The 23661-nt window shown below is 37.9% G+C and overlaps 2 protein-coding genes across 2 annotated transcripts in view; both read left to right on the forward strand.

The window, feature by feature from the left end:
• The window catches only part of CDKL5 (cyclin dependent kinase like 5), a 209672-nt gene that overhangs the window by 91070 nt on the left and 94941 nt on the right, over nt 1-23661 (forward strand). The window lies entirely within an intron of this gene.
• On the forward strand, nt 18116-23297 carry LOC116622890 (gap junction alpha-1 protein-like). Its single transcript, XM_032389646.1, has one exon. It carries the CDS (start codon nt 18469-18471, stop codon nt 19387-19389), a length of 921 nt encoding a protein of 306 aa, XP_032245537.1. The 5' UTR covers nt 18116-18468; the 3' UTR covers nt 19390-23297.

The following is a 23661-nucleotide window of genomic DNA, read 5'->3' on the forward strand; positions in this document are numbered from 1 at the left end:
CGGGCTCCTTGCTCAGCGGGGAGCCTGCTTCTCCCTCTGCCTGCCTCTTCCCCTGCCTGTGCTCTCTCTGTCTGACACATAAATAAGTAAAATCTTTAAAAAAAATAAATAAAATCTAATTTGTATGATGTAAGGATTGCCACCCCAGCTTTCTTTTGATGTCCATTAGCATGATAAATGGTTTTCCATCCCTCACTTTAAATATGGAGGTGTCTTTGGGTCTAAAATGTGTCTCTTGCAGATAGCATATTGATGGGTCTTGCTTTTTTATCCAATCTGATATCCTGTGTCTTTTGATTGGGGCATTAAGCCCATTTACATTCAGAATTACTATGGAAAGATATGAATTTAGTGCCATTGTATTACCTGTGAAGTGACTGTGTCTGTATATTGTCTCTGTTCCTTTCTGGTCTATGTTACTTTTGGGTTCTATCTTTGCTTAGAGGATCCCTTTTAATATTTCTTGTAGGGCTAGTTTGGTGACCACGAATTCTTTTAGTGTCTGTTTGTCCTGGAAGCTTTTTTATCACTCCTATTTTGAATGATATCCTAGCTGGGTGAAGTATTCCTGGCTGCATATTTTTCTCATTTAGCACCCTGAGTATATCATGCCAGTCCTTTCTGGCCTGCCACGTCTCTGTGGATAGCTCTGCTACCAATCTAATGTTTCTACCCTTATAGGTTACAGACCTCTTGTCCTAAGCTGCTTTCAGGATTTTCTTTTTGTCTCTGAGATTTGCAAGTTTCACTATTATATGTCAGGGTGTTGACCTATTTTTATTGATTTTGAGGGGGGTTCTCTGTGCCTCCTGGACTTTGATGTCTGTTTCCTTCCCCAGATTAGGGAAGTTCTCTGCTATAATTTGCTCCAGTATACCTTCTGCCCCCCTCTTTCTCTCCTCTTCTTCTGGGATCCCAATTGTTTTAATATTGTTTCACTTTATTATATCACTTATCTCTTGAATTCTCCCCTCGTGATCCAGTAGTTGTTTATCTCTCTTTGTCTCAGCTTCTTTATGCTCCATCATTTTGTCTTTTATATCACTAATTCTCTCTTCTTCATTTATCCTATCAGTTAGAGCCTCCGTTTTTTATCACATCTCATTAATATCCTTTATGATATCCTTTTGATATCTACTTTAGTTCTTTTATTTCTCCAGAGATTCTCTAGTGTCTTCTATGCTTTTTTCAAGCCCAGCTAATATCTTTATAATCGTTATTCTGAACTATAGTTCCAACATTTTATTTATATCTATACTGATTAGGTCCCTGGCAGTCAGTACTGCCTCCTCTTCTCTTTTTTGAAGTGAGTTTTTCCATCTTGTTATTCTGTCCAGAGAAGACTAGATGAACGAGAGAATGAAATACTGAAATGGCAACAATGACCCCAGAGAAATATACACTAAACAAATTAGTAGAGACCCAAACCCAGAAAAAAAGAAATTAAAAAACAAAAAGATAATATAATCAGACAGGTGAATATAGGAATGCACTGGATCCTGTGTGTATTTTGGTCAGTTTGTTAGGAAACTAAATCCCCAAAATTGTAAAGAAAGAAAAACTTATATATGTATGAAAATAAAATTAATTACAATGAAAGGATAGAATGTAACTGTAAAAATGAAAATTAAGAGAGAAAGGGGGAAAAAAAAAGAATATAAACAGACAGGTGAACAGAGCAATACACTATGTCCTGAGTGTATTTTGGTTGGTTTGTTAGAAGAAACTGCATCCGAAAATTGTAGAGAAAGAAAACATATATATATACACAAAAATAAAATTAAATACATTGAAAGGATAGAATATAACTGTAACGATGAAAATTAAAAAAAAATTTTAAAAAAGAGTTGACAAAATAAGAAATTGTTTGAAAATGAAAGAGAAAAAAACCAAATTGAAAGACTAAAGAATCGTGGGGGGCAAAAAAACCCATGAATTCTGTATACTATTTTCCCCTAACGCTGGAGTTTTGCAGTTCTCTGTGACTGGTAAATTTGGTCTTAGAGGGATGTTCTTGCTGATCTTCTGGGGGAGGGGCCTGTTGCATTGATTCTCAAGTGTCTTTTCCCGGGGTGGAATTGCACGTCCTTGCCAGGGGGCCAAATTAAGTAATCTGCTCAGTATTGTTCTTTGTGGCTTTTGTTCCCTGAAGGCTTTCTGCGCCACTTAAGAGGATGAGAGTGAAAATGGTGGCCTCCCAATCTCCAGCCCCAGAGCCAAAAGAGCTCGGCTCCCCACTCCTCAGTGCACCCTCAGGGAAAAGCAGTCAATCAATCACTCCTATCTCCCTGGTCTCCATCTGCATTCCATGCTCACCCAGCCGCTGACTGAGTATGTCTCTCTCAGCCACGTGACCCTATTTCGAGTCTCTAAACCCTGCAGACTCCTGCAGCTCACACCCATGCTGCTCCTCGGGGGAAGGGAGGAGAGGGTTTCGTGGCAGTGCTGCTGCTCACTGGGCCCCTGCTCAGAGAGCAGTTGCCCGACTGTGCCGCGGTTGGAGGTATATGGTAACCCCTAGCTGAGAGCCCACTTCTGGGCTCACTGATTGCAGCTGTCTTCCCCATTCCGATGCTTGGGAGCTCTGCCACACTCAGGCACCCCTGGTCTTCCTGTGACCCCGAGGATCCTGAGACCACACTGTCCCACCTAGGATTCTGCCCCACTTCACCACATGAGCACCTTTCAGGCAGGGACGTTCCTCACTGGAGTAGACTTCTAAAAGTTCGATTTTGTGCTCTGCTGCCAAATTACTTTATGGTGCCCGCAGATGGAGGCCCCTCTTGCCCCACCCCCCCTACCCACATGTATCTTTCCATATATTGCCTGGGATTTACTTCTGTGCACCTCCTATGCAGAAAGTGGTTACTTTTCTCTTTGTAGAGTTGCAGCTATTCTTTTCTTAGATCTCTGGTTGAGTTCTCAGGTTTTCAGAATGATTTGATAGCTATCTAGCTGAATTCCTGGGACCAGAGGAAACTAAGTTCTCCTACTCCTCCACCATCTTGGGCTCAGCTCTCTGCTAGTGTTTTGATACAGGGCAAACTACTTATGTTTCTGTTGTCTTATTATCAATAAAAGAAATAATGGCTCATACAGGGCAAACTACTTATGTTTCTGTTGTCTTATTATCAATAAAAGAAATAATGGCTCATATATCAGTTCATAGGTGAGTCTGACTTCTTCAGGCAAATAAAAGAATTTTGGGCTTTTACCAGCTTCATGGTTACCTTTGTCCTCATCATCCTAATCTAGATTTGCTTTGTTTGTTTGGTTTTTAGTAAATGGGATAAAGAAATCGTCATTTAGAACTGGCTGGTACTAACTCTGCGTGCATTGTCTACACAGAAGACTTTACCTTGTTCATCCTTCTCACAGTGACTCAATTCCTAAATGATTTGTCCCTCCCTCCCCCACACACTCCTCTACCCCCTTCTAGAGGATGAGTTGGCAGGGACACTAGATGGACTCTAAAGTCTTCTTTTCCACTAATCATAAAAACATAGTTCAAAGAAAAGAACATTCTATACCTTCTTCAGATGAGTAATTTCATTAGTCTCTGATAAATGTCTGTGCTTAAGGGATTTACACTAGCTCTTTAATGCATCTTCTTTTCAAAACTTCAGGAGCAAAAATGAAAGTGAATCTTTTTTCTTTTTTTTTTTTTTACACAGGCCTGAATTATATATTCACTGGTAATATAAGAAAAGGAACTGATCAACAAATGCCCATATGATGGATACTTTTAAGTAGTTAAGCATAACTATCAGTTGTTGAAAGCAGTAACTGGAAAGTAGTACACAATGATCTATTTCTGTATAAATAGTAATCCAACCCTGAAATACTATTAGAAGCTATAGCTGATATTCTACAATGCTTTTGAGCTTTATTTACTCTTTCTGAATTTAAAGGTTTGTTTCATATGTTTAAAGCCTTTTAATTTTAAAATATCCAAAATTTTTGGACCTTCTGTACTTAAAGCACTGTTCTAGGCATGGCATTATAAAGTACAATTCAACCAAATATCTGCTTAAGCAAAATCTGTTGAGTGCCCACAAAATGTCAGGTACTCTGCCTGGCACTGGCTCTGTAGAAGTCAGTAAGTAATTCCTATTTTTGAGGAATTTAGCCTAGCACGTATAAATCAAAAATGTAAGATGCTGTTTTCTTTTGTCAAGAAGCTTAACACATAGCTTGGGAGAGGTAAGTTTGAGAGAAGATTGTAGTTGAAATGATAGTGTGAAACCTTCTTTCACATTTTTTCAATAAATTCTTCATGAAAGCCTACTTAGGAAAATATTCATGTCAGTAATAAAGGAAAAACAAGTATTTCCCAAACCCCATAACTGCATGGGGGTTGTTTCCCCCCTCCACCTTTTGGCTATTGTGAATAGTGCTGCTGTGAACTTTTGTGTACAAGTTTTGTTTGAGTTCCTGTTTTCAATTGTTTGTGGGTTTATACCTAAGAGTGGAAGTGATAGGTAATATGGGAGTTCTATGTTCAACTTTTCGAGGAACTGCAAAACTGTTTTCCACAGCGGCTGCACCACTTTACATTCCTACCAGCAATGTACAAGGGTTTCAATTTCTCCATATCCTTGCTAATACTTGTTTCCTTATTTCTTTTTGTTGTGGCCATCCTAGTGACATAAAGTGGTAGCATATTGTGTATTTTATTTGCATGTCTGTAATGATTAGTGATGTTGAGCATCTTTTCTTGTGCTTGTTGGCCATTTGCATATCCTCTTTGGAAAAATGTATCCTTTGTCCATTCTTTAAAATTTAAATTCAAGTTAGTTAACATATAGTATAGTATTGGTCTCAGGAGTAGAATTTAGTGATTCATCATTTACATTTAACACCCATTGCTCATCCCAAATGTGCCCTCTTTAATACCCATCATCCATTTAGCCCATCTCCCTACCCTGCCCATTTTTTAATTGGGTTGTTTTTGTTGAGTTGCAAGAATTCTTTATATATTTCGGATGTAAGTCCTTTATCAGATATATGGTTTGCAAATATTTTTTCTCATTCTGTAGGTTGTCTGTTCACCTTCTTGATAATGCTCTTTGCATAAAAGTTTTTAATTTTGATGAAGTCCAGTTTATCTCTTTTTTTTCTTCTCTTGCTCATGTTTTTGAAACCACAGCCAAATCCAAGGTCATGATGGCTTATGCCTTTTAAAAATTAATAGTATAATTTTAGCTCTTAGATTTAAGTGGTTAATCCATTTTGAGTTAATTTTTATTTGTGATATGAGATAGGGGTCCACCTTCATTCTTTTGGATGTGGATATGCAATTGTTCCAATACCATTTGTTGCAGAGAGTTTTTTCCCTATTTATTGGTTTTGTCACCTTGTTGAAAATAAATTGACCATCACTGTATGGGTTTATTTCCAGACTCTCAATTTTATACCTGTGGTCTATGTGTCTATCCTTATGCTAGTGCCACACTGTTCTAATTACTGTGGATTTGTATTAAGTTTTGAAATCAGTAAGTATGAATCTACCAACTTTGTTCCTTTTTTTCCCCCCCAAAACTATTTTAGTTATTGACAGCTCCTTGTAATTCCATATGAATTTGAGGATTACCTTTTCCATTTCTGAAAAAAAGGCCATTGGAAATTTGATAGGGATGTCACTGAATCTGTGGATTACTTTGCATAGTATTGTTGCCTTAACAGTATAAAGTTTTCTAATCCATGAACGTAGGACTTTCCATTTACTTAAGTCTTCTTTAACTTCTTTCATCAATACTTTGTAGTTTTCAATGTGTTAGTCTTTTACCTGCTTGGTTAGATTTATTCCTAGGTATTTATTCATTTGGATGCTATTATAAATGGAATTGCTTTCTTAATTTCCATTTTGGGTCATCAGTTGCTAGTGTATACAAATACTACTGATTTTTTTTATGGGTGTATACAAATACTACTGATTTTTTTTATTGTAAAATGTGTATAACAATTTACCATTTTAAGCATTTCTAAGTGTACAGTTCAGTGTCATCAACTGTATTCACAATATTTGTGTAACCATCACCTATATATTTCCAATTTTCCTTATCACCCCCAAAAGAAACTGTAGCAGTTAAGCAATAACTCCCCCATTCCCTCTTACCCCCAACCCCTAGTAAGTTCTGATCTACTTTGTCTCTACAGTTTTTCCTATTTTAGATATTTCATTTAAGTGGAATAATACAATATTTGTCTTTTTGTGTCTGGTTTCCATTACTTAGCATAATGTTTTTAAGGTTCATTCATATTCTATGTATCAGAACTTCATTCCTTTTTATAGCTGAATAATATTCCATTGTATGTATATACCACATTTTGTTTATCCATTCATTTGTCGATGGACAGTTGAATTGTTTCCACTTTTGGCTAATGTGAATAATGTTACTATGAATATTCACAGACAAGTATCTTGAGTCCTTGCTTTTAATTCCTTTGTATATATACCTAGGAGTAGAATTGCTGGGTCGTATGGTAACATTTTGTGGACTACTGGCTATTGTATTTTGATTTTTTATCCTGCAACTTCAGTGAATTTGTTTGTTAGCTCTAATGTATGGATTCTTTAGGATTTTCTATGTGTATAATTATATCATCTGTGGATGAGACTAGTTTTATTCCTTCCTTTTTAATTTGGACACCTTTTATTTCTTTGTCTTGCCCAGTTGTTCTAGCTAGAATTTCCAGTATAATGTTATCAAGTGGCAAAAGTGGGCATCTTTGTCTTGTTCCTGATCTTGGGGAGAAGCCTTTCAGTCTTTTACCATTGAGTATGCATGATGTTAGCTATGGATTTTTCATAAATGTCCTTTATCAGGTTGAGGAAGTTGCCTTCTATTTGTTGTCTGTTTGTCCATCATGGTTATGGTGTGTGAGGTGGGCAGTTTAAAATGCATATTACACTCATATCACAAAGTAGCTACTTCCTTTATCAAGTCTTTCCCTGGTTGTTTTAAGTTTTTGACTAGTTGCAGAGGTATAGAAAAGTTGATTCTAACACTTTTTGCCAGCTCATTATTTGTTTCTGTGGAAGGATGGAGTCCTAGATTTCCCTATTTTGCCATCTTCAGTGACATCACTCTGCAGATATGTGTTTTGCACATATTTCTCCGTTTGTGGCATATTTTTTGTTCTGTTAACAGTGACTTTAGCAGAGCAGAAAAATTTTTTAATTTTAATGACACCCAATGTACCAGGTTTTTTTTTGTGAATTGTCCTTTTGGTGTTGTATCTAAAAACTCATCACCGGGGCGCCTGGGTGGCTCAGTTGTTTAAGCGACTGCCTTCGGCTCAGGTCATGATCCTGGAGTCCCGGGATCGAGTCCCGCATAGGGCTCCCTGCTCGGCGGGGAGTCTGCTTCTCCCTCTGACTCTCCCCCTCTCATGCTCTCTATCACTATCTCTCTCAATAAATAAATAAAAAAATCTTAAAAAAAAAAAAAAAAAAAAAACTCATCACCAAAGTCAAGAGTCACCTAGATTTTCTAGGTTATTTTTTAGAAGTTTTGTAATTTTGTATCTAGGTCTATGATCCACTTTGAGTTAGTTTTTGTTAAACTTAAAAGGTTTGTATCTAGATTCTTTATTTTGCATATGGATGTCTAGTACCATTTGTTGAAAAGACCGTTTTTCCCATTGGATTGCCTCTGCTTCTTTGTCAAAGATCAGCTGTGTTTGTGTTGAGTCTATTTTGGGGCTCTTTTCTGTTTCACAAAATAGCTTACTAGGTTTGGGATCGCATTGAATCTATAAATCAAGTTGAGAAGAATTGACATCTTAATACTGAGTTTTCTAATCCACGAATGCAGAGTATTTCCATTTATTTAAATTTTTGATTTCTTTCAACATAGCTATGTAGATTTTTGCATGCAGATCTTGGGAAAATTGTGTTAGATTTATACTTCAGTACTTTTTTTGTGTGTGTGATAATGTAAGTGGTATTGTTTTAAATTTTTATTTCCAATTATTCATTGCTGGTATATGGGAAAGCAGTTGACTTTTGTATATTACCCTTGTAAGTTGTGACCTAGATAGAATTATTAGTTCCAGGAGTTTTTCACTGTAGGTTTTTTGAGATTTTCTTCATGGACAGTCCTGTCATCTGTGAACAAAACAGTTTATTTTTTCTTTCCCAATCTATATCCCTTTTATTTCCTTTTCTTGTCTTGTTGTATTAGTTATGACTTCCAGTAAAACGTTGAATAAAAGTGGTGAGAGGGGTCATTCTTATCTTGTTCCTGAGCTTAGTAGGAAGGCAGCAGTTTCTTACCATTAAGAATGATGTTAACTGTAGGTTTTTTGTAGATGTTCTTTATTAAATTGATGACGTTCTCTCTATTCCTAGATTACTAAGAGCTTTTATCACGAGTGGGTGTTGGGTTTTGTCAGTGCTTTTCTACATCAATTGTTGTGATGATACGATGTTTCTATTTTAGCTCACTGATGATGGTAGATTACATGAATTGATTTTAGAATGTTGAACCAGCCTTGCACACCTGGGACAAATCCCATATGGTCATGGTGTGTCATTCTTTTTATACATTGCTGTATTTACTTTGCTAATATTTGCTGAAGATTTCTACATCTTTGTTCGTGAGAGATATTGGTCTGTAGTTTACCTTTCTTTTAATGATTTTATCTGGTTTTGGTATTAACGTAATAGTGGCTTCATAGAGTGAGTTAAGAATTGTTCCTCCACTTCTGGAAGGAAGAGATTTTTCTGGAAGAGATTGTAGAGAATTGGTATAATCTCTCCTTAAATCTTTAGAAGTCACCAATGAAACAATCTGGGTATGGGACTTGTTATTGATTTTCTTCCACACATTTAGGCGTATTCAGATTATCTTTTATTCCTTATGTACATTTTGATAGTTTGTATCTTTCAAGGAATTGGTCCATTTACCTAAGTTACCAAATTGATAGGCATAGATTTGTTCATAATATTCTTTTATAATCCTTTTAATGTCCATGTGATGGGTAGTGGTGACTCTTCTTTCATTTCTGATATTAATAATTTGTGTCTTTTCTCAAGTATCATATCTCACTGATATGAGGAATTTGAGAAACAAGACAGAGGGCCATAGGGGAAGGGAGGAAAAAATGAAACAAGATGAAACCAGAGCGGGAGACAAACCATAAGAGACTCTTAATCTCAGGAAACAAACTGAGGGTTGCTGGAGTGGTGGTGGGGGGTGGGAGGGATGGGGTTGGCTGTGTGATGGACATTGGGGAGGGTATGTGCTATGGTGAGTGCTGTGAATTATGTAAGACTGATGAATCACAGACCTGTACCTCTGAAACAAACAATACATTATATGTTAAAAAAAAAAAAAGAAGAAGTGGCGCCTGGGTGGCTCAGTTGTTAAGCATCTGCCTTCAGCTCAGGTCATGATCCCAGGGTCTTGGGATCAAGCCCCGCATCGGGCTCCCTGCTCCGCAGGAGGCCTGCTTCTCCCTCTCCCACTCCCCCTGCTTGTGTTCCCTCTCTCACTGTCTCTCTGTCAAATAAACAAATAAAATCTTTAAAAAAAAAAAAAAGAGGATAGTAGGAAGGGAAAAATGAAGGGGGGGAATTGGAGGGGGAGACGAACCATGAGAGACTATGGACTCCAAGAAACAAACTGAGGGTTTTAGAGGGGAGGGGGTTGGGGGGATGGGTTAGCCTGGTGATGGGTATTAAGGAGGGCATGTATTGCATGGAGCACTGGGTGTTATACGGAAACAATGAATCATGGAACACTACATCAAAAACTAATGATGTAATGTATGGTGACTAACATAACATAATAAAATAAAATTTAAAAATAATAATTTGTGTTTTTTCTTTTTCTTGGTTAGCCTGACTAGAGGTTTATCAATTTTACTGATCTTTTAAAAGAGCCAGCTTTTGTTTTCATTGATTTTCCACTGGTGAGTTCCTGTATTCAATTTCATTGATTACTTCTGTAAACTTTATTATTATTTTCTTCTTGTTTTAGGCTTAAGTTATCCCTCTGTCTTATTTCCTAAGATAGAAGCTTAATTACTGATTGTATTTTTTTAAATTTTAATTTATTTTTTTAGTTAATGATTTTAGGTCTGTTTTCTTTTCTCATGTATGCATTCCATGCTATAAACTTTTTTCCTATACACCGCTTTTGCTGCATCACACAAATTTTGTTTTGTACTGTCATTTTCATTTAGTTCAAAATATTTTTACATTTCTAAAGATTTCGTCTTTGACCTGTGTGCTATTTTTTTATTTTTATTTTTTTATTTAGGCTTTATGCCCAGTGTGGTGGGGCTTGTACTCATGACCCCAAGATCAAGAGTTGCATGCTTCACTGACTGAGCCAGCCAGGTGCCCCTGATCCATGTTATTTAGAAGTGTCTTGGTTAATCTCTAAATATTTTGAGATTTTCCAGCTTTATGTTCTTGATTTCTAGTTTAATTCCATTGGTTGTGAGCATATACTTTGTTTATTGAGAGTGAGTGAGCACTAGAGCAGCGGGGGGGGGGGGGGGGGGGGGGGCAAAGGGAGAGAGAGAGAAAGAATCCCAAGCAGGCTCCATGACCCTGAGATCGTGACCTGAGCGGAAATCAAGAGTTGGATGCTTAACTGACTCAGCCACCTGGGTGCCCCGTGAGAGTATACTTTGTATGATTTTTATGCTTCAAAATGTGTTGTGTTTTATGGCCCAGAATTTGTTCTACCTTGAGGAATGCTCCATGTAAGCTTGAGAAGAATATGTATTGTGCTTCTCTTAGAAGTATTACATAAATGTCTAGTAGATCTACTTACTTAATGGTGCTGTTCAGTTCACCTATATCCTTACTCTTTCTTTCTTTCTTTCTTTCTTTCTTTCTTTCTCTTTCTTTCTTTCTTTCTTTCTTTCTTTCTTTCTTTCTTTCTTTCTTTCTTTCTTTCTTTCGTGTCAGTAACTGAAAGAGGTGGGTGTTGAAGTCTCCAACTATAATGTTGGATTTGTCTATTTCTCCTTGCAGTTCTATCTATATTTACCTCATGTATTTTGGTGCTCTTTTGTTTGGTGCCTGCATATTAAGGATTGTTAGGTCTTCTTGAAGAATGTATCATTTTGTAATCTCCCTCTTTATTCCTGATGATTGTCTTGGTTCTGAAATCTGCTTTGTCTAAAATTGATACAGCTACTCCAGCTTTCTTTAGATTAGTGTTAACGTGGTATACCTTTTTGCATCCCTTTGCTTTTAAGCTATGTGTCTTTTTATTTAAAGTGGTTTTAAAAATCCATTCTCACAGGGGCGTCTGGGTTACTCAGTCAGTTAAGCAGCTGACACTTGATTTCTGCTCAGGTCATCATCTTGGGGTTGTGGGATTGAGCCCCGCATTGGGCTCCGTGTTGAGTGTGGAGCCTGCATAAGATTCTCTCCCTCACCCTCTGCCCCTCTCTGCCCCCTGCTTGCATGCATGCGTGCTCTTTTTTTTAAAGCCATTTGCATTTGTAATGATTTTAATGTGATTATTAATATAATTGAGCTAATATGAACCTTTTTTTTACTTTTGTAACTTTTCTAATTACATTTTAAAAATTATATTTATTTATTTATTTATTTAAAAGATCTTATTTATTCATTTGACAGAGAGAGAGAGAGAGCACAAGCAAGGGGAATGGCAGGCAGAGGGAGAGGACTGAGCAGAGAGCCAGATGCGGGGCTCAATCCCAGGGCCCTGGGATCATGACCTGAGGCTAAAGCAGATGCTTAACCAACTGAGCCGCCCAGGAGCCCCATTACACTTTTTTAAAAAGATTATTTATTTGAGAGAGAGCATGTGGGGAGGGAGGGGCAGAGGGAGAGGGAGAAAGAGAATCTCAAGCAGACTCCCTGCAGAGGGTGGAGCCCAATGCAATGTGGGGCTCAGTTCCAGGATCCTGAGATCAAGATCTGGGCCCAGATCAAGAGTTGGATGCTCAACCAGTTGAGCCATCCAGGCGCCCCCCCTTTTTTCTTTTTTTCATTTTTTTGGGGGAGGGCTAATCTCTGCACCCAATGTGGGGCTCCAACTCATTTCCCTGAGATCAAGGGGTCATAAGCCAGCCAGGCCTCCCTTCTTTTTTTTTTTTCTTTAAACAAAAATATTCCCCTCTTTTTCTTCCTTTTGATTTTAATTGACCATTTTAAATGATTCTGTTTTCTGTCATGTCTTAGTATGTCCATTGTACTTTTCAAAAGATTTTTAGGGGGCACCTGGGTGACTCAGTTGGTTAAGCGACTGCCTTTGGCTCAGGTCATGATCCTGGAGTCTGGGGATCGAGTCCCACATGGGGCTCCCTGCTCAGCAGGGAGTCTGCTTCTCCCTCTGACCCTCCCTCCTCTCATGTGCTCTCTTTCTCTCTCTTCATTCTCTCTCTTTCAAATAAATAAATAAAAAATCTTTAAAAAAAAAAAAAAGATTTTTAGTCCTTGCCCTAGAGTTTATTGTATATATTTACAACTTACCTAAGTCCACCATCAGATAAATGTATTCTGCTTCTTAGGCACTGCATGTACCTTAACTAGAATTTTCCCAATTCCTCCTTCCCATCTTCCTTGTAACATTGCTGTCATTCATTTTACTTATCCATATGCTATAATCAGTGAATACATTGTTACTCTTGTTACTTTGAATGGTTATCTATTAATTAAGAATAGGAAAAACAGATTTTATTTTGCCTTCATTTATTCCTTCTCCAGTGCTCTTATTTTGTGTAGATTTGACTTTATGACCTGTATAATTTTCCTTCCCTAAAGAACTTTTTAAAACAGCTCTTACTAGCCTGGTCTGTTAAAAAATTCCCTCAGTGTTTGTTTATCTGAAAAAGTATTTCTCCTTCACTTTTGAAGGATAATTTCACTGAATACTTTGTAGGGTGGTGGTTTTTTTCCCCCAACACTTTACATATTTCACTTCATGGCTTCTGAAAAAAATTGGATGTATTGCCTGTCCTTGTTCTCTGTAGGTAAGATATCTCTTCCCCCGGTTGATTTCATGATTTTATGTTTGATTTTTCTGTAGTTTGAATATGATGTCGTTTAGGTGTAGTTTTTTTTATATTTATCTTGCTTGGTCTGCTCTGAGCTTTTTTGATGTGTGGTTTGGTATCATTAATTTCGGAAGATTTTTGGCCATTATTCCTTCAAATATTTCTTTTCCTTTTTCTCATTTTTTTCCTTCTGGTAATCTGGTTACACCTTTTGTAATTGTTCTGTAGTTCTTAGATACTGTGTTCTGCTTTATAATATTTCTTTTTTCTCTTTGCATTTAGTTTGGGAAGTTTCTATTGAAATATTTTTAAATTCACTAATTCTTTCCTTGGCCATATCCAATCTATTGATAAGTCCATTAAAAGCATTCATTTTGTTGTAGTGTTTTTTACTTGTAGTATTTCTTTTAATTCTTTCGTAGAATTGTGTATGCTTACATTACCCGTCTGTACTTGCATGTTGTCTACTTTTTCCATTAGAGCTCTTAACAGAGAACTCATAGTTATTTTAAATTCCCTATCTGAAATTATTCCTGATAATCCCCAAATCTGTGCCATATCTGAGTCTGGTTCTGATGTGTACTTTGTCTCCTCAGACTGCCTTTTGTCTTGCCTTTTAGCACGCTTTTTAATGTTTTTTAAAACCCAGAGGGGGGCGCCTGAGTGGCTCAGTCGGTTAAGTGTTTTCTGCTTCTCCGTCTCCCTCTCCCTCTGCTGCTCCCCCTGCTTGTGCTCGCTCTCTCTGTGAAATAAATAAATAAAATCTTAAAAAAAAACAAAAAAACAACCCAGATAGGATATATCGGGTAATAGGAACTGAGGTAAATAGGCATTTAGTGTAATGTTTTAGGTTATTTGGCTTGGGGCTGGGCTGTTAAATGTTGTACGCGTAGGTGCCAGAGGCTTCAGTTTCCTCTAGTGTCTTTTTGTTTATTTTTCTCCCCCATTGTCTTTGTGTTTCCCTAAGAACTCCTTTTTAAATAGTTTAAGTAGTTAATAGTTTAAATAGCTTCTTGCAACTCTTTCTGTTGAAATCCGCTGTTACTGTACCAGAACCTTGTGACCTGGTGGTAGAGTATGGGGAAGAGGAAGTGTTCTATAATCTTAGGACCAAATCTTAAGTCTTTTGGTAGCCTGAGTCCTGGCCTGCAACCTTCAGAAGTATTTTTTAGCCTTTTTTCTCCCCTTCTTTTTAGGTGAAGCAAGAAGGCTAGAGGGGCTGTAGCTGGCTAATTTCCCCTCTCCCAGGACAACATGTAAGGCTCTGGTAATTTTCCCTTTGAGTGTTGGCCTTTGTTATGGAGAACATTCTAGGCTTATTTCAAAACCATTACTTTTTCCCTGGGTGTTTTTCAAAATGGTTATATTCCCCTTCTTCCTCAAAAGGGAGAAGGTTTTTATTGGATCTTTTCTCTGGGCATATTTCAAAATTGTTACTTTTTTTTTTTTTTTTTTTCTAACTCTCACCCAAAAGGGGAGGAGATCATTCTTGGATCTTCATGTTCAGAACCTGGTGAAGTCCTGGAGGTAAAGCCAAGAGAGTGTGGAGGGCCCTCCTAAGACTTGGTCGCTAGGAGTTCTTACTTGGCAAGCCTTTGTCTAAATTACCATTTAAGTTTTCTCCCTAGCGTATTGCTCTAGTGCCTTCTGCTCCAGGTAAGCTGTTCTTGGGTGTGATTCTTTTTGCCTGTCTCTCCAGATTTTAGGAGTTCAGTTTGCCTTATGTCCTTAATTCTCTGATAAGCCTAAGGAAAGTTGATTTTCAGTGGGTTTTTTTTTTTCCCTCTTGCTGTAAGGATAGGAGTGAAAATATTCAAGCACTTTATTTGTTGGGACTGAAACCTGACGCTTTATGTTTATGTTTTAAAATGGAAATACCTTGTCCAGTTTAAAAATAATTGTTCAGCAAGAGACTTTTAATTGCTCTATGAAACATTTGCTTGGCTGAGATGACTCATTCTTAGTTATTTTCATCTTTTTGAATCTCGGATCTATATATTTTCAAAGTGCTTAGCAAGAACTTCTTCAGAACAAAATATTTGAAAAACTTAAGAGCTTCTTATAGTTCTAGAAAATTGCTAATAACTTTACGCTAAATTAACTGGAATTATTGATTTTCTCCCTCCCTACCCCTCCCAGCACTGTTTTTAATCAGATACCTTTTAGAATCGGTGCTAAAGTAGTTTCAGGGATTATTGTCTTTAACCTTCACTTGCTATTACTTTACCCTAGTTGTTTTTGAAAAAGTAACTCAATTTTCTGAGGCATTTTGAAATCTCTGGAGACTAAGCACTGTTTAAATTTGAAAAACTAATGAGAATAAATGCCTAACTCTTATGCTGCCAGTGGTTTATTTTCAATTAACCTTGAAGAATGTATTAATTATAAACTGTAGATCTTGGTAACTTTAGCCTAATAGGATTAATTTCAGAATCTGCATGATAAAGGACAATTTGGCTAAAATGTGTTATTTAAGCAACTGAGAAAGTACAGTGTATACTTCAAAGCCTTGTAATTTGATTACTTGCTAAAAAATTGCATTTTGGGAACCTTCAGTTCTTATCCTTGGAGAACAGTTGTAACCAACCTTGGGCAATTGAGACATTGTAAATTACATTAACCTTGCCCTCTTTTTTTAGGTTTCATTTTAAGTTTTATTTTTCTCACTGAATCTACTGTGAGGAATAGCTGTTAAACCAAGAAACAAATCAGCTGAATGGTATTTAAGATTATTAGTTGGCAAACTCATGTTTAAGAAATATTTTTCTCTTTTAATTTTCTTAATTGTTTAAAATGAATATCTGTCTTTGCGAATGAAAGTTTTTCAGGAGGGAGAATTAAAATATTAACCATTATGGGTTTTATCCTAACATACTAAATAAAATTTGTTTTTAGAAATGATGAGTTCATGCTGTATTGAAAGAATTTGATTGAAAATAATTATTTTTTGCCATGTAATAATCAATTAGTTGTGGTTTGTTTTAAAGTAAGCTCCAGGGCGCCTGGCTGGCTCAGTTGTTGGAGCATGTGACTCTTGATTTCAGGGTCGTGTGTTTGAGACCACGTTGGGTGTAGAGATTACTTAAAAATAAAATCTTAAAAAAAAAAAAAAAGATCCATTTGTCTAGCATGATTTGAATTAGAGGCAGAAACCTTTACTTAGGCTTTTGCTTACAGACATTTCTTATAAAGAAATAGGGCTGTCAGGAGGAAAGGGAGAAAGAAGAGCAGGTCTTCAGTAGGGGCACAGTTACGGGTTGTGCCCCACGCCAGCTCCCACCAGCCCTGAACAGATTAGTGGTCGGTATCTGTGTTTCTCCTCCTGAAACTTAAACCCTCCCTTAAAGCCCCCCCAAAACTGGTGATATAACAGTCTCCTAGAAGAAACCCACACAAATGAACACAGTGTATTCATATTTTAGTCTTAACAGAAAAGCTTCCATGTGTTCACATTTCAATGGAGATAGTGGTTCACATTCAGTAAATAAGTAAGTTGAGGCCTCTGTTGGCTGGATCCTGACTTGCAATTTCCAGATAAGAAGGGAGCTGTAGCTCCTCTTTTTTTTTTTTTTTTTTTGGTCCTGATCTTGCTACTTTATGCTAACTGGGATGGCAGCTACCTTTACAAAATGTCCCTTCATTCGCCATAGCATTCAGGACCACAGTGCCAGGATTGGTCATCTGTTACCCTCTCTAGGGGAGAGACTCTCAGGGTCACCCCCATGATTCTTGACATCCTCTTCTCCTTTTTGTCACCACCAAAACTCACTGGCTAACCATTTTAGCACAGAACCCTCATCCCTGTACTGCTCTGTACATTCTTCAATTGTACCCTCTCTCTTCCCCCAGCCTTCCTACAGACCCCTAGAGCTCCTGAACTGCCATTAGTAATTTCTCCCTCAGTTTCAGTCTTGCCGCAGCATCACAGTATAATCATGCTTTCTGCTCCTGGATTTCTCTGCTGCTGCTAAGCAGATGCCTGAGGTAGCCTCCTCCAGCACCAGTCTTGGGCTCTGCTACCTCTACTTAATACCTGGTAACCAGTTTGCCTGCCTTTGAGCTCCCTGAGTACAGTGAGTTCTCCCACCCTCAGAGCTTTGCCCATGCCGGCTTCCATCACAACTAATAGTTTTCAGACTCTTTGCCTGGCTGACTCTATACAGACTGATCTGGATTTCCTTGAGTTAATTTCTGTCAGTACCTATTTTGTTTTTACTTCTTAGTACTTATTTAAAATTGCAATTCTATATTCATTTAGCCTTTTTCATTGATTCTAAGATGTACATTTCCCCTCACATTTCTGAAATCAAGGCACCTCTTAACACTGGATGCCTTGATTGCTTTCTGAATGGTAAGTAACATAATGGTTTATCTTATAATCGGTTGTGTCTTAGATTTAATAAAATACTGGACTTTTTTTTTTCTTCAAAGTAGGCTCCACGGAGTTCAATGCGGAGCTTGAACTCACAACCCTGAGATCAAGACCTGAGCTGAGATCAAGAATCAGTTAACCGACTGAGCCACCCAGGCACCCCTAAAATATTGTACTTTTAATGATCTGTTTCCTCTAGTTAATTGCAAGTTGCACAAGTACAGGAATTCTGTTTTACTCGCCCATAGGGACCAGTGCCCAGTATAGTACCTGGTATCTAGTAGGCACTGAATAAATAATGCTGGGATGAATATCATTATATATTTGGTTCCTCCCCCCCCACCCCCCCTTTTTAGAGTAGTCTCCACACCAACACGGGGCTTGAACTCACAACCTGGAGATCAAGAATCACACGCTCTACTGACCAAGCCAGCCAGGCACCCCTATCATTACCTACTTCAGAAATGATGGCCCTAATAACGTTTGAAGATGAATTGGTCAATATATGCATGTGAATTTTTAATTCAGTTTCTGTGTTTCAGTCTTTGTCTTTGGAGATTGCTTTATTCTGGAATTGAAGGAAACCTTTAGATGTGTTTATGTTGTTTCCTCATTTTTTTTTTTTTTTAATTTTATTTATTTATTTGATAGAGCACACAAGCAGGGGGAGCAGCAGGCAGAGGGAGAGGGAGAAGCAGGCTCCCCGCTGAGCAGGGAGCCCGATGGGGGGCTCGATCCCAGGACCCTGGGATCATGACCTGAGCCGAAGGCAGACGCTTAACCAACTGAGCCACCCAGGCGCCCCTAAGTTGTTCCCTCATTTATGTAATTTGTCCCATTACTGATATATGTACATCCTTATTTAAGAGTATTTGCTCACCATGTATGAAAATGAATCCATATAAGCTTTTATTAGGTATCAGCAGTTGTCTTTCATTAGGAAGAAGAGTGAGGAAGGTACCAAAGGGTGTAGCAGACTTTTAAACTTCAGAAAGTTTTGAGTGCTTGAACTTACTTTTTCATTTTACTTCATCCTCCAAGGAGTGCAATCACTTGGTGTCCTACTTCACTTCTTTTAAGCGAAAGAACAGCGAACAGGCAACATGAGTGACTGGAGTGCCTTAGGCCAACTCCTTGACAAGGTTCAAGCTTACTCCACCCCTGGAGGGCAGGTGTGGCTCTCGGTCCTTTTCATTTTCCGAATCCTGCTACTGGGGACAGCGGTTGAGTCAGCCTGGGATGATGAGCAGTTTGCCTTTCGTTGTAATACTCGGCAGCCTGGTTGTGAAAACGTCTGCTATGATAAATCCTTCCCGATCTCTCATGTGCGCTTCTGGGTCCTGCAGATCATATTTGTGTCCATCCCCTCACTCTTGTACCTAGTGCACGTATTCTACGTGGTCCGCAAGGAAGAGAAGTTGAAAAAGAGAGGGGAGGAACTCAGAGTCGCTCAAAATGCTGGTGTCCACATGGAGGTGCACTTGCAGGAAATCGAAATTGAGATCAAGAAGTTCAAATATAGCATTGAAGAACACTGTAAGGTGACTATGAGAAGGGGCTTGCTGCGAATCTATGCCATTAGCGTCTTCTTCAAGTCTGTTTTTGAGGTGGCCTTCCTGCTGATCCAGTGGTACATCTATGGATTCAGCCTGAATGCGGTTTACACTTGCGAACGAGACCCCTGCCCGCATCAGGTGGACTGCTTCCTCTCTCGCCCCACAGAGAAAAGCATCTTCATTATCTTCATGCTGGTGGTGTCCTTGGTGTCTCTTGCTTTGAACATCCTCGAGTTATTCTGTGTCTTCTTCAAGGGCATTAAGGACCGTGTGAAGGATCCAGAGAGTGAGCCTTACCTTGATTCATCTGGTCTGCCAAGCCCCTCCACTGGCTCTTCATCAGCTGTTGCTCTCTCCACCCTGTCCCTTCCCAGGGACGAGGTGGTTCCTGGAAACAGGAGCAGTTCTTCCTGCCGCAGTTACAATAAACAAGGAAATGAGAAAAGCCGTGCTAAACAGAGTGCATAGCAAGATCTAATAGGGCAGGCAGGAAGCACCACCTCCAACTTGCATGCATAGCCTTTTGATTTCCCTGATAATAAGCAGAATTCTGGGGGTGGGGGTGGGGATGACAAAAGTAGCTACTGGGTAGTAGTCATTGTAGACCAGCAGCCATTCTGCAAAGCCAGCAGTCATGCCAGCAGCAGGTGTAATGACCTAGAGATCTAGACACATGCCTGAAAACATTATGATTCTGCTCAATTGTTGAAGAAAAGGAAGGTACAGTGGAGAGTGTACTTTTGTTCCAGAGGAGGTGGTACTCAACAACGTCAGTTATGAGGCTTAACAGACATAAAGGGTTCTTTTTGGGGGGTCTGGGATAGGAGAGGAGAAAGGGGGGGATTAATGGAGGAACATAGTTGGTATTTGAAATGGTTGATGCGAAGAATTTACATTCTAAATGAAAGTTGCATTAGGTGGCACATAAGTAAGGACTTTTTCTCTCCCATATTTCCTGAGAATGGTTCAGTGTATATGAAAGAGTGATAGATATCTGTCATGTATTGGTACAAACAGATGCAATATAAACTCATGAACATGGATTTTAAAATAATGCAGCGTTCAAATTTGAGCCTTTCTCATGGATTTTGCCGTGTGGGCCATATGATGTTTACATAATTCCTACTGTGAAAGTGAAACACACTTCCCTCCCCAAAGTGCCCCCCTTTACCCAGTTTAGCCTGTTATGGATACTGGTTCTACTCATTGTTTTTTCTTTTATAGAAAGATATCAGGAATGATGTCCTTTTTCTGAAATGTAATGACTGACACTTGAATGATAAGACTTTTAGTTCTGTAAACAGCACTCATTAATGTGAGAAACTTAAAAAGAATCCTTAGAGCTGGACTATTAAATGTTCTTACATGAATTTTACAGTAACTGATAGTGCTTGGATTTATTTTACTTAATAAATCCTACGTAATAAGCATTATTTTAGAACTCGTATTCTGTTAATGAGTTTGGTAGGCAGTCTTTTGGGGTGGCCAGTGTTTTTGATGTTTGTACTAAGATTTCATTTGGAATGCAAGAAAGGTTGAAAGAGGTTTGAGTATTACCTATGTACCTAATGTGTTGGAAATATATACTAAAGAAATCTGTTTATTCAAATGACTTTTCTAAAACTCACAGATGGTTGGTGAAAATGCTGAGCTTCATACTTTGTTCTTGCGTGACAGCTACGTAAACAGTTTTGTACACTAAATGGTTTAACATTTCACATTAAACTAATGTCATGTTCAGCTTTATTAAATGCAAATGTAGAACTAGTCCATCATATATTCTAGAGAATGTTCTTTATTTAATAAAGTTTTAAGAGAGCAACCTGCCTGTCTGCCTCCTCTGAGAGTTTCTGGCTGCATTCATCTTCCCTAGTCTTTTGAACTCTTCCTTGGTACATCTTAATCTAAGCAGAATCTACTACAGAGTTTTAGAAATGGAATTGCAGTGATTCTATTACAGAAGGTTTTAGTATTAGCATCTTTAATTATATATAGCAGGATCACAGATAGACCCACTACATAGATGTGCAAAAAATGTAGCTTCTTTTTTTTCTTTTAACTGACTGATCTACTCTTCATCAGAAGCTTCTTCCCACCCCACAGGGCAGAAGGAAGGAGAAGATGGGAACAACTGAAATGTTAAACCTGCCAATGAACAGCATCTTGCTCTGACAGTTTAAATGGTCTCATTTGTAAAACCCAGTCTCTTGGCTCATTAAAGAGTCTTTCAGATTTCCTTCTCACAAACTGTTTTGTGAGGAATAAGCACAGTTATTTACTAATGGGATGTGTGTTTCTATGGGGCACTGCAAAACCTCTGAAATCTTGGATTGGACTTCCTGTTTCACGTTGATTTTCACATATTGCTTGCTTGATTTTGTTAAAATTTTTATCTTGAGATAATTACAGATTTACATGCAATGGTAAGAAATAATAGATTCCATGTATCTTTCAACTAATTGCTCCCAATAGTAACATCTTGCATAACTATAGTAGAATATTATAACCAGAAAACTGACATTGATATAATCCATTGACCTTATTCATATTTCACCAATTTTACATGCACTCATATATACATACATGCGCGCACACGTGTGTCGTTTTTATCACTTGTGTAGGTTCATGTGGCCACCACAGTCAAGATACGGAACAGTTTTATGACAAGGATCCCTTGTGCCGTTGATAGCCACGGTTGCACTCCTCCATGCCCCTCTCCCTAACTCTTTGCAACCACTAATCTGTTCATCTCTATAATTTTGTCATTTCAAGGATACTATTTAAATGGAATGGTACAGTGTATAACCTTTTGAGATTGGCATTTTTCTCAGCAAAACTCCCTTGAGACCCATCCAAATTTTTGTATGAACCAGTAAGTTTTTTAATTTAATTTTTTTTATTTTTTTATTGCTGAGTAGTAGTCCATAGTATGGAGGTACCACTGTTTATTCACGCGTTGAAGGACCTTTAGGTTGTTTCCAGGTTTTGGCTATTACAAATAAAGCTGTTTGAACATTTGTGTATAGGTTTTTTTGTGAACAAATGTTTTCATTTCCCTGCGATAAATGCTCAAGATCGTTACTGCTGAGTTGTAAGTGAATATATAGTTTTATAAGAAACTGGCATGTTCTTTTTCCGGAGTGGTTTACATTCCCATCAATAATGTATGAGTGATCTCATTTCTCTACATGCTCACCAGCATTTGGTATTATCACTGTTTTTTATTTTAGCCATTCTGATAGGTGTGTAGATGATCTCATTGTGGTTTAAATTTGCATTTTTCTAATGGCTGCTAATGTTGAGCATCTTTTCATGTGCTTAATTGGGATCTGTGTGTCCTCTTCCGTGAGATATCTGTTTCTTCTGTCCATTTTCTAATTGGATTCTTTGTTTTATTACTATTGAGTTTAAGGAGTTAAAAAAAATATATTTATATTATGGGTTAAAATCCTTTGTTGGATATGCCTGAAAATATTTTCTCCCTGCTTGTAGCTTGTTTTTCATCACTCAATAAAGTCTTCCACAGAGCAAATTATTTTAATTTTGATAAGATCATTTATCAGTTTTTCCTTTTATGGATTGTGTTTTTGGTGGTAAGTCTAAGAACTTTTTGTCTAGTCCTATATCCTAAAGATTTTCTTCTTTGTTTTCTAAAAGTTTTATAGGTTTACATTTAAGTAAATGTAAGTCCATGATCTTGCTTTTAAGTCCATGATCGATTTTGAGTAAATTTTTGTATTAGTTGTGAGATTTTAGGTTGAGGCATTTTTCTTCTCATCTTGTCTCATTTCGTCTTGTCTCGTCTCTTTTCTTTCTTGGCTATGGAGTCCAATTGCTGTAGCACCACCATTTGTGGAAAAGTCTCTCCTTCCTCAGTTGAATTGCTTTTGCAGGCAAAAATCAGTTAGATGTATCTGTGTGGCCCTACTGATCTGTGTGTTTATCCCTCTGCCAGTATCACACTGTTCTGTAGCTATGTAGTAAGCCTTAACATCAGGTATAGTGATTCCTCTCATTTTACTCTGCTTTTTCAAAATTTCTTCAGCAATTCCAGGTCATGTGCCTTTCCATTTTCATTTTAGAATAAATTTGCCTATATCTACAAAACTCTTGCTGGGATTTTTTATAGGAATTGCATTAAAGCTATATATCAATTTGGGGAAAATTGGCATCTTGTTGAGTTTTCTAATACATGAGTATAGTATGTTTCTCAATTAACTTAGGGTTTCTTCAGTTTTTTTCATTAACATTTTGTAATTTGTAGGATACAGATCCTGTACATATTTCATTAAGTTTATATTGGACTATTTCATTTCCTTGGAGTAACTTTTTTTAAGATTTTTATTTATTTATTTTAGAGACAGAGAGAGAATAAGTGCGGGGGGAGGAGCAGAGGGAGAGGGACAAGCAGACTCCGTGCTGAGCGTGGAGCCCTACATGGGTCGGTCCCACGACCCCGAGATCATGACCTGAGCTGAAATCAAGAGTCTGATGCATGGACTGAGCCACCCAGGCACCCCTTTCCTTGGAGTAATTTTAAATGATATTTTGCTTTTAACTTCTGTCTCCCATTTTTGTTGTTTGCATATAGAAATGTGATTGATTGGGGTGCCTAGGTGGCACAGTCCGTTAAGCCACCAACTCTTGGTTTCGGCTCAGGTCATGATTGCAGGGTCCTGGGATTGAGCGCCATGTTGGGCTCTGTGCTCAGTGCAGAGTCTGCTTGAGGTTCTCTCTCCC

The sequence above is a fragment of the Phoca vitulina genome, unplaced genomic scaffold (genome assembly GCF_004348235.1).
Source record: "Phoca vitulina isolate PV1807 unplaced genomic scaffold, GSC_HSeal_1.0 scaffold55, whole genome shotgun sequence".
Lineage (NCBI taxonomy): Eukaryota > Metazoa > Chordata > Mammalia > Carnivora > Phocidae > Phoca > Phoca vitulina.